The 12,149-nt window shown below is 37.6% G+C and overlaps 1 protein-coding gene across 3 annotated transcripts in view; it reads right to left on the reverse strand.

Moving 5' to 3' along the window:
- CSMD3 (CUB and Sushi multiple domains 3) overlaps window positions 1–12,149 on the reverse strand; it is a 426,461-nt gene that overhangs the window by 259,539 nt on the left and 154,773 nt on the right. For all 3 annotated transcript variants that reach the window (XM_078855831.1, XM_078855830.1, XM_078855832.1), the window contains exons 4-5: window positions 7,362–7,556; window positions 5,577–5,784 (exon numbers count right to left, since the gene is read on the reverse strand). In XM_078855831.1, coding sequence (XP_078711957.1) covers window positions 5,577–5,784; window positions 7,362–7,556 — 403 coding nt within the window. The remainder of the gene's footprint in view (window positions 1–5,576; window positions 5,785–7,361; window positions 7,557–12,149) is intronic.

Here is a 12,149-nt window from a genome sequence, read left to right on the forward strand (position 1 = left end):
ACCAAGGTTGCTATAAAAAAACATTGTTTTAAATCAAATAAAAACGATTGCCCTTGGTTACCCATGTACTACATCAAAATCACAATTTTTTTTCTAAGAATGTTTATTTCAGATAGTTATATTCACAGCCCCCCTCCCCATATATATAATGACGCAACAAAATTATTTTTAAATAAACGAACTTGAAAAAAACACGCAAGAAAACTTGTCCCACCGTTGCTTGTCTTTGTGCCAAGTCAATATAAATTGTAAAGCAAGTAATTTTCAGGTTGGGTTTCTGATGCTGGGTGATCTCAAACGCTTGCATGAGCACATGGGTCCCTTGTGGATGCCCAGCTCAGGTGCAAGAAATCAGGTTGTGTTACCAAATAATTGGAAGAGCAGTGGCAAGTGCCAACTTGTATAGGCCCTCCTCACCCCATCAATCCTATCCCACGGTGCATTCAAGCATATATGGCCACGACACACAAATACAAAAAAACATATCTCACTCTTAGTGGCACTTACAGGCCACAGAATAACGCAGCCTATGTCTCCCCTATGGATGGTGTTAAACAGCAAGAGCTGTTTTCATATCAACAACTACAGGTTTCAACAAATATTCACAAGGAAAGAACCACTGTATTCCCAATAAAACATTTTCACCACTAAATGAAAACATTTCTGAAAGTTACATTTCGCCAATTGTACCACCGAAAACACATGTAAACCCATGCGTGTAAAATGTAGAGCGTGCTTTAAACATAAAGCACTCTGTTTTATTCTTTCATTTATCCCTCTCTTTGTTGGTTGAAAAACATTGAACATGTCATAATTTCCAATGTGAACTTGGAGTAGTTATGATATGATTGTGACTGTTAATTAATATGATTAAATTAATCAGTAGAAAGCATTATTACACTTGTTAAATACAATCAGATATATCTTCGATTCAGTATAGGTAAAACTAAATATCTCACTTTCTAAAAGCCGTGTACTTGTTATGAACATTGTTAATATATCTTTTTGGTTCTTTCGGTAAAGTCACGTAGAATGGAAATAATAAAAAAAACATAATAAAATAATTATCACGACGTTTCGGCCACAACGTCATTCAGACTCTGTCTTCTCGACAGACCTATTATTCACCTGAGGACAGCTGCTTGCGTTGTGGCCGAAACGTCGTGAAAATAATTTTATTATTTTTTATTTTTATTATTTTATTATTTCCATTCTATGTTACTTTACAGAAAGAACAAAGAAGATGAATCCCTGCAGTCACGAAAGCTTTAAATCGAAATTGTTAATATAATGTTACCAAATGGCGAATTTATATTTTAATGCTAAATAAGTGGTGATCGACCTCCCACAGGACTTGCAATGTTGAAACAGATTTCAGCCCAGGGGAACTGTTTTGCTAATGTTTACTGTGGTGTGATTCTTGAAAGACAACATGTTATTATAATTATGCACGCTCACTTTGTTTATATGCAGATAATTTGTCACTGCAAAGGTACTTGCATAAATGCATGAATACATGTGAAGGTGTTTTGAGCATTTTATGATTACATTTATTCATTGGAGTTCAATAAATTCAGCACTATTTAGGTCTCATGAAAGTCTATAAATCTCATTGCTTCAACTGTGCTACCTCAAATCAAGATTGTGCTACCTTCTTTGATGACCAATAGATTTAGTGGAACCACTAATTCCTTAAATATTAACATTGTACAAGCATCCATTGGAAAATGTAGACCGTTAAAGTGGACCTTATATATGTGCATGCAGTACACATCACAACAACCACCATTCAGCACTATTATTTATTTATTTTACCAGGTAAGGCCCACTGAACTATATGTGCTATTTTTCAGAAGCGACCTAGCCACAAATGATAGCTCAATGTCGTGGCTTATCGTGTGGACATTTACCACAGCCAAATACTCAAAGTGCACTCTGAGGCCACATTAAGTGTCGAAGGCTTGCTGGCAGGAGGTCACGGAAGAGACCCAGGAACCATGGAGTCGACTGACTGAGATGATTGGCAGATGTACCAACTGTGCTCCCCACCGTGCCAACTATCTGCGTTTTAGGTGCCCAGCGCTCCGCTCGTTGTTGTGAGCGTCGCTCCTCTGTCCTCTGTTGTTGCTGGAGGGCGACTACCTCCAACTCCCCAGCAGCGTCAGTCACGAACCTCCTCCACAGAGGCTAATCATGAGACTGCTGGTACCAGTTATGGGCAAGTCCACTCAGCTCCACATCCTTACGTACGACATCAGTCCATCTCTTATCTATTCATAATATGGTTAAAAATGTATTTTGTAAACAATTGATATACATGCAATAACAAGCGAATGTGCGTGGCCTTTGATAAACTTGAAATTAATGGTTGTCATCGAATCCCTCACAAATCCAAAAGCCTAAATTTCAAAGGATTACAGACGCAATAATGGAACGGAAGAGAACATAAATAAATTGCCGAGGATCGGGATGTTGCAGGAGCTGTGTGTAAGAAGTGGCAGTCCCAAGCACCTGTCGTTAAGTCAGAGTCTTCCCCCCCACCCCCAAAGAAGGAGGACACGTTTCCCCACATGAGTCTCAAGATTGAAGAATAAAAGTGACATTCAACGTGTTGTGGAATTAACGATTGAGAGTAAGTGGTAATGTACCATATCCTTAAGTGTTGAAGTTAATATGCAAATTAATATTAGAGCCACTCGCCTTCATTAATTTTACAGATACTCTGTGTTGAATAAATTGTGCCTAATGATCCAAAATGTACAAGCATATATAAAATGCTATTGCAAATATTACTCATCTAAACTAATGCATTGCTAATTTTATTAAACATTCGTATCCAAAAGTAATTTCAATGTAAAGCAAGTGCAAAAGATTAATGTATCAAAGTTGAACATTTCTATATCCTGTGCATATTTGCATACAGTGATATCCATAATAAACCTTAAAGATTTATAATTCTATGCAGCTATGATTTAATTTGCACTTTGTCATTCTGGTGACACAAAATGTAACAAGGGAATGACATGCTATTCACAACGGGTTTATTGAAGAGAGAAACAACATTAAATCCATATTTATATCAAGCTAATGAGTACACAGCTCCTGGATAAATAACCCAGAAGTAAAAGAAAAAGTAACTATAGAGCCTAATAGATTTGTTTTAAATTCCTTGATGTATATTTCTATTGCGAATATACTCCATAGCCGTGCAGGAAAGCCACATGGGAAATTAATTTCACAATGACATTGTGAAATGAAGATAATGGCACCATTTAATCTCAGTGATATACCATAAGGAATAGTACTAAGATTTTATTTAAATGTGCAATTGCACCTGGTTTAATGATGAGTAATATAAATTGCAGTGGCATGTAACATACCAGTCTCTTTAAGAAACATGCCATAACATGCTTGCTTCTCAGAATTCAGAGTTTATTTCCTTCTCTGATGTGTTATGGTAATGTGTTAAGGTAAGTTAAGGGGATAAAGAAGAGATTGAGCAACGGCATACTTCAAAAGTGTTTCTGGGAAGTTGTTGTTTTTTTGTATTGTCTCAGCGGGTTAAGGGTAAAAATCTCTACTTCAGATTGAGTTAACATGGGGCAAGAGCCTGAATAGCTTGTCTGCATTGGGCATGACCGTGGGTTCTGCAGCTTTAGTCTTCTGAAGACCCTGCCACAAGTGGTACGAATCGGTAAATAAATAAACACAACAGCATCTGTCTTAAGCTTTGAATATATAAATACTTTCCTGTAACACCCGCCTCAAGTTCATTTTCCTGCTCAAACAGTGTGTACAAGTGTTCACATCCCATTTACAGCCCAGAGCTTGTGTGGGAAATGCTGCATTCCTTTGACAGGAGCCTATAAACCCACAGGAGACCCATTATGGTCTCGACGCAAAGTGGTAGCCATGATATTAACCCACAGGGATAAAGGGGTGAGTGGACACCCGACTGTGATATGAGCTCAGATTCGTCTCATTGGGAGCCACGCATTCTAACCACTAAAGTACCTCTTGGGATTAACTTTAGAATGCACATATATGTAAAAATACAAGCACATGCAATGAATCGTTTAACATTTGATGTTTAAAGTCTGATAGAGTACATGCATGATGTGTAACTTTATTGTCGTGTATGTTTTCATGAATTGATTTTAAAGTACGTGGCATCTTATACTGAAAGCATTTACGAATGCAGTAGCCGCCAACATAGGTTATGGAAGATTGGGCAACGTTGCCACACGTCACACAAGATTAGTCACAACCAACGTGACCCCACGCTGATGGTGAATTGTAATGTGATGTGGAATTACTATTGGGAAATATCAGGGATGAGTGATGATTAGCATGAAGGTGAAAGAGCAACGAGTATAGAGAAGATGTGATTTGAAAAGTAACTAGCCAATGGCAGAAGAGAGAAGGAGTCAAGTCTGGACATAGAGGTGGAAGAAATTAGCAGTGCAGACAACCAGGGGGAGAGGACTTCCAAACAACAGGGGCAGCAGAGGTGTAACTTCCCAGGGTTTGGAGAATTATATTATATTTCACCAAGAGGTCCAGACTGCAGAGAGTAGAGTGAGATGAGAATTCAGAGGTAAGCCAAAGCAAGTGCATTCATGATCTTAAAACAGCGAGTACAATCTTGTAACTGGTTGCAAATCCATGTAGGAGCAAGCAAAGGGTTTGAGAAGTGTCGATATATGAACTGTGGGTTCAAGCCAGAAGTCTGGCAGCAGCATTTTTTAAAGGCAGAGGTCTGGCATTAGTATTATCTGGAGTTTTGCAGCAACGGATTTAGGGAGGACATGAACAATAAAGTTACGGTAGTCGATACAAAAATACATTTAACAACACAGAAAAATGTGCATTGCATGTACAAAGGCTCTCAGACTTCTGTCTGTCAGTTGTCCACAATGTCTCTATTTATTGATAGTGGGCTTATATAAAATGACCACAATAAAGTTCTTCTGCACTGGTGGTTTTGCAGAATATACAAGGCTGAGAGCTTTAGTACATGCAATGCAGATCTTTGTGATGGGTTTTCTCATCATTTGCAGATTTGAACTGTCTATACAATGTGACAAAAAAACATGAATTTAAGTTAAAGTATCAGAAGATGTGAGATGAATATGCACAATTAAGTTGGAAAATTAATTATCAGAGTGAGAAAGTTGCAGTGTAAGATATTCTGCAAAGTTGAGAAATACTACTATTATCAGACTCATAACCAAAGGCAGAACATTTCTTGCAAAAGACATCTTGGCGTGTTGGTCATGGGAGTTTTTTTACGATACTTTACCGTGCTAGTCAATGCTGGTTGGTGACAGATTTTGGGGAGAAGCTCAGATATAATTTACTGCTGACATTAGTCATTGCCAGGAATCAAACTCAAATCATTAAGCGTATAATGCAGTGTGCTTACCACCACACAACCACTCCAACCCCAAATGACAATATTTATATTATCTTCCATTGCCCGTTAGATATGCCGCACCATATTCAAAGTTAGACGTAATTAGTGTGCGGCTTCTAATGCTCAAACAGCCCAGGGTGTAGGTAATTTGGAATCTCACCAGATAGAGTGAGGGTCGGCTCCCTCCACCTCCAGAAGGTCATACTGATCTTCCAGCTGGAAGTCGGTGAAGACCAGGGAGATTGTATCCCCCTGCTCAGCCAATACGATCCACGTGCAGTCCGCATCATTGTCGTACTCCGACGGGAAGTTGGGACTGGATATCATCCCTCCAGGTCCACGCATTGTGCCACCACAAGACTCTCGGGCTGAAAATAACAAGGAAGAGTTCTAGAATTTCTGTATACCTTTGGAGAATACACTACTGTCAGCTAATAATTATTCAGATTATGGATTTCCTAGTAATGTTGACACGTATATAAGTTGGCAACTAATTTTATACGATATATGTCTATCCATATGTGTGCACCATTTAATGACTCTAATTAAAATTATTTCATTGTTTTGCAAAGTTCTAATATTAATATATATTAAGTATTTTCAAATATGAGCTCATAAGACTAACAAATGCATATTCCACACCAGTACTTTTTATAACATAGATGTTAACTAAAATTATACCCACGAACCTATTGAAATTAAATATATGTACCATTCAATCAGAACCTAAGTGACAAAACATTATTTTTTCCAACAAAAAATTGGTTAAGTTTGCAAATAAATCACAAAAAGACAAAAGCCCAATTTATTGTAGCTAATTGGACATCATTCCACCACTGTCTTTCCGACAGCCCTGTTCTTCACCTGAGGACGGCTGCTTGCATTGTGGCCGAAACGTCGTGAGAATTGTATTTTATTATGTTTAATTTTTATTCTTTTATTATTTCCCTTCTACGTGAAGTTACTGAAAGCACCAAGAAGATTCCACCACTTGTTGTTGGAAAGATGGTGATTCAGCATGTAATCTAAATAATGATTTGGGAAAAAAAATTCCACAAATTTGTGATTACAATGTGGCCGATTCAAAATATAAAAAATTACATTTCCGCCACTACTCATGTCACAGTTCGTTAAGGTGGAGCCAACAATTGCGGCAGGTATCCACGAAAACATATTTCCACAAAGGGTTGGTATCGCATCAAGTTGTGATTTCGAGTAGTGGCTTGTGTGAAAAATGCTATTCAAAATACTAACGCCGTAAGTTAAGCTACTGTTGTAAGAGTGGACGTGTCTGGGTGGCTCAGGGCTCAGAGTATTCTGCCAGAACTGGTCATATCCAGGATTTAATGTCGGTATCTGCTCATGCCTAAAACCAGATTATCAAGTACAGCAAGTTGATGGTTTCAGCCTGGTCACAAACAAGTGCAGAAAAAAAACACATTACATTATTTTTTTAATTACATAGTTTAGCTAAATTCCAGCTCTATGAATGGAAAATATTAGTTTCATTGCCATACGACAAACAATTGCAGTATTGTAAAATAATATAATTTACAGGTATCTGTAAATCCAATGCTAGAGGAATATTTAACCGACACCACGCCAGTCATAGGGGCTGTTGACCATACTCGTTGGGCTGGTTAGTGCAGGTTGGTGATATCACTCTCCACTCATGTTAGCCATGGCTCACAACCAAGTCTTCGGGTTCAGCCCCCTCAAAGGATAATACGATCACGTGAATACATTTTAGAAGTTCTGTGCGAAAATGTTTCTACGGATCAATCTCGAACACCCATGGGGTCGCAACGCTCTGCAAGGATTTCTGAATCGATTCTGTGTCCTGCTAAATGATACCAACAGCAAAATTGGAATAAAAATTGAGAAAGAGAACAAAATAATAATAATTAACACTATTGAGGACGCCTTTGATTTTTGAAGGTCCCACCTCTGCACACGGGAACAGGGAGGTCCCACGAGGCTCCTCGCCCTGGATTTGAGGTACAGGTGAGGGCACGCTGTCCTTCCAGAATGTGGCCAACGACGCAGCTGTAGTGGACCCGGTCACCAATGTTGAAGCTTGAGCCGTGCAGTATTGCTTTGGGTGGCACTCCGGGATTCCCGCACACATCTCCGAACAAGACTGGAAGAGAGAGAGCAACCGATATATGATTACACTGTCGTGATTATTTGCTGACAGTTGTTCAAAATTAACCTGCTCGTTTTTAGCCACATGTTAAACATTTGGCGTGCACGATTGCAAAGGATGGAAAACTATGAAGATAAATTCATACGAATTGTGTTGCTGAAAGCAGGTGACTTCTGTCAAAGTCTCAAGGCAATGTTGCAGGATAAGTGAAGTGGCAGTGGAGGTCTTATGCAAAACAAAATGCCCATACCAACGCATTCTGTTAATGCAAAGACAATAGGATACGAGCAACTGAAATATATGTTTGAAGGATGAGAGGCAAAATAGTGTAATGAGCAAACACAACAATGAACAATTCTGCCATGGCATGGCAACATGAGGCAGATGGAGGAAACCCGATTTTCGAGGTGGTTCTTTAAGTTAAGGATGGAGGGAACAAGAGCAAGAGGAAGGCCAAGGAAGAGGTGTAAAGTCGGTGTGTGTCACGGAAACCATGCGATAGAAGAGTGCACAGGACAATAAAAAGTATAGGAAGATATGGATAATTATTGTTCGCCAACAAACCCAGGCAATACCTGCAAATGGAGACCCGTGATGGTAATGGTGAAGACAAATTACTATTATCTCATTGTCATATATCACTGTTTAGCAAGAGGAAAAAATACTGTGGGTTTGTTTTTATTATTTTTTGGTAAGTTATTCATCAGAACATAAATGTACTTGCAAATGTAGGGCCTTATTTTTCATTCTAAGCATTCAAATCATTGCCTTTTCATAAACGTGTCGCTAATTACTATCCAAATATAAATATGAAATGTTTTTGAAGTTGTAACCTCATGAAGGCCCATTTCTCGTGAAAAAAATTACCAAAGCTGATACATTATCATGTGATCGTTTTAGTTATAGTTTTCATACATTTATTTTAAAAACATTTCTACAAAAAACACAACGCAAGAAAGTATGACACTCTGTATACAATCTTCACATTGTAAAAAAAAAACAATAATTGACTTCCTAACTATAAGCCACCAAGGGTCTCATGGCAGATTTGCACTTAAGCATTTATATTGACCCAATGGCAAGGGCATGTGCACGCACATTTCAAAAATGCCAATATTTTTAAATGCTCTGAATCACATTTCAGTTTAGTGTTGGTACGAAATGTTTTAATAGAATTCCAATCAATATTTTACAAAGACAGCACTTGGTACGAGGGCAAAAGGGTACAGCCAAATATTTTCTCTCTGCCTGAAGATTATATAGAAATCCTAATTTATTTAAGTGTCCCATGTTATTATGCAGGGCGACCGACAGTGAGTGTCGTACTCTGCATCACCCATATTTTATCGGGCAGAGATAATTCTCTGGGTCGCATATCATTAAGCATTGTCCTGTTGGAAATTGTTCAGCGACCTTTTTGCCGTTGTGAGTTACTTATACGCACAAATGTCCTGGCGCATGTTATTTAGGGTGTTGAATATGAACACTGCCCGTTTAATTGCTGCCATACGTCACAATGTAAATTGACTTGCCTCCCTGCATGGTATATTCTCAATTATAATATGATAATAGAATACAAATACAATCGTATTGTCACCTTGTGTAACTCACATTCATTTTCAATATAAAGTAAAAATGCTAATCCATTATTGAAAAATCCATTATACTCTAAAATTTTACAGTGCATTTGCAAACCGAGGCTGTAAAATAAATAATATACACATGGAATTTTGAAGAGGAGTTCACAATTTTTCTCCTGTATAAATAAAGATTCTGATTTTCATTGTGGCTATATTTAAATGAAAAGTTAGCAATATGAACATGCCACGTATATGACTATATTGGTATCTAAAATATTAAATGTAATCAATTCAATGGCGACACTAAAAACATTCATTCAGTATAAGGTGGGGTGCATCAATTATGCATTTAATTTACATGAATGTGCAATGGTGTATACACATGTAAGTTTAACAAATCATCAAGTATCTTGTTCATTCATAAATTGACTAAGACTGGCATAAGAGTGTTGAATTGTTATTATTTGTCAAGCTGAACTAGGAGGACACACATAATTAACGCTTATGATTAAGAAGCAGACACTGTGCTAGATTTGATGGATATGATGTCGCAGCCCATTGGCCAATGGTATACAAAACACATTCAATTTAAATAGAAGATTATAAAGAGGATGCAATATAACTAATGCAATAAAAACACAGTACCACAGTTTGTTCTTTGTTCTGTTGTTTTTCCCCTGCACAATCTTGAAAGGCAAAACTAGATAATTAAATGCATTGAGGCAGGTTGGCAAGTTATGTTTTTTAAGGTCTTGCTTCAGTATGCTACATTAATTACATAATATGACAGCATGCTGTCTGTATTGAAACATATAAGGTTATAATGGTGAGCTTTCATGTAAGTTTCATATTTTTTACGTTGATATTTTATTTATGTAGGCATCTATTTATTACTTTATCTATTTTGTACAAAGTAAAACAATAATTTTTTGATGCACTGATATTCTTCAATATGTTACGTACAGAGTATAGGAGTTTGCACTGTCAGGATTTGCTCTTGTGTCACAAAGGTCAGCTTGAATGTAATTGGAAATGGTTACGCCTTTTAAAGTCAAACCAACAGAATTCAGACAAGGTTACAGGCATGTTCAATTGGGGTCATAGCCTCTGGGAAAACAAGAACAAAAAAACCGACTGTAAACAATGTGCTAAAAAGCAGAACACACCAAAAGTGCAAACTGGGTTTTTTTATTATAGGTGAGTGCCATAGAATGAACTCATATATTGGCTAAATTGGACTATGTTAGAGTGGCTGTATTGCTAAACTGAATAAGAATAAAATATATTTAAAGTCAAGTGACATTGCAGGAAAAAGGGATGGTTAGGTTACTTGACATGTTTAGGCAACTTGCTTCTATATCACTGGGTGGTGGGTTATAGCCATGGGTTTAGCCATCTGGAAAAGTTATGTGCAGTAGTATTAAACGAGTTAACCATCATTCAGAGGGAGCTTGCTATCTGTTTGCTTGCGGATCAAACAAACTACAAGGGAGTCCTGCCCTTTGGGTGTTAAACAAATGTAGCCCAGTGCCTGAGATAAGCTCACTGACAATTTGCCCTATAGATCTCCAACAGCTTATATTAGAAGATGTTCTTTGCATTAATTCATGGCTGTGGAATGTATCACTACCCAGTACAAAAATCCATTAAAAGAAAGTGAGCAAAGCCAGCAAGGATACACTTCAAAGCTAAATAAATATATATTATTAATGAATCTGTACACCAGCACTTATTTGGCTGCCACTAATTCTTAAGTTTTCAATTGAAAACTTTTAGCCCTCCAAAAGGCCCACCTCATTCAGACAACCCTATTTTAATCACTGCTCACTGTGCAGATTTTCTCCGCATACTGTGCGTAAATTGTCGCTGACTGCCATCTGAGAAGGTCTGTAGCCAATAGTGAATGCACAAATGAAATACTGCTCGATCAAAACCTGACAAAGACCTGCAGCTTCTCAATGAAAAGAAATGCACATGGCTCTATATTCTGCCTTTCATTTCAATCTATCTGGCAAGTTATACTTGGAAGAACGATGAATACTGTACAGTTATTTGGTAGCACAGTAGTTAGTGCGTGCTGCACTTTGAACCTGGCAACCTGAACCTGACTCTTGGTCACAGTTAACATCAGTGGTGAGTGATATCTACACCAATCCTCGGTACCCCATTCATTAACCTGCACTAACGAGCATGGTGAAGTATGTTAAAACAAAAACCAAACCTTTCCATGACCAACAGGGCATAGGGAAGTTTTCATCCAGTCGTGGATTGTTATAACAAAGGTTATTTTTAAAAATGTGAGTTAAAAATGTGAACTTTTATTAATGTTTTGAATAATTATGCATTGGATGTCTGTCGTGTAACTATAAACATTGACAATCTTAAGCGTTCTAAAATATTCAAATAAACCAGTATAACAATTACTGATATCAATATAAAATGAATTACTGCAATGTTTAATATATGCACTAATTAACTATATTATGATGTTTTTTTAAGTTGAAAAAATGTTGATATATAACACAATTGGAATAAAACTAAATACGAAGCATATTATCTTCCTTCATGTTCAGAATAATTTAAATTAATTGTGCAAATGTCATGAAATTTACAGAAAACACCCACTGCGAAAATTATCCAAACTGCATAGTTTTGTCAAAATCGGCTTAATGTGCTCAATCGCAAAATGATGCATGGTAAGCGAACGGGCAATCAGGCGCATGGCAAAAATACCACCTGCTCTTTACAATCGCGTGTCATTATCAAAATGCTGACATCGGATGTTACATGAGAGCCGGTACATACATCATCTTGGTCTGCAATTCCCACTGACGTTTCTACTGCAGGCAGACGGGACTACAGTTAATTATTGTATTTGTTGGTGACAGATGCACGGCTACAGATGGTCAGATGCGAAGCTGCGCCTGTAGGTTTTTCCCTAATTTGCCTCACAGCACATGGCACTTAGCTGACCTTTAAATTGCCAGTGTCGTGAAGCTGTAGTATG

The sequence above is a fragment of the Lampetra fluviatilis genome, chromosome 4 (genome assembly GCF_964198595.1).
Source record: "Lampetra fluviatilis chromosome 4, kcLamFluv1.1, whole genome shotgun sequence".
Taxonomy (NCBI): domain Eukaryota; kingdom Metazoa; phylum Chordata; class Hyperoartia; order Petromyzontiformes; family Petromyzontidae; genus Lampetra; species Lampetra fluviatilis.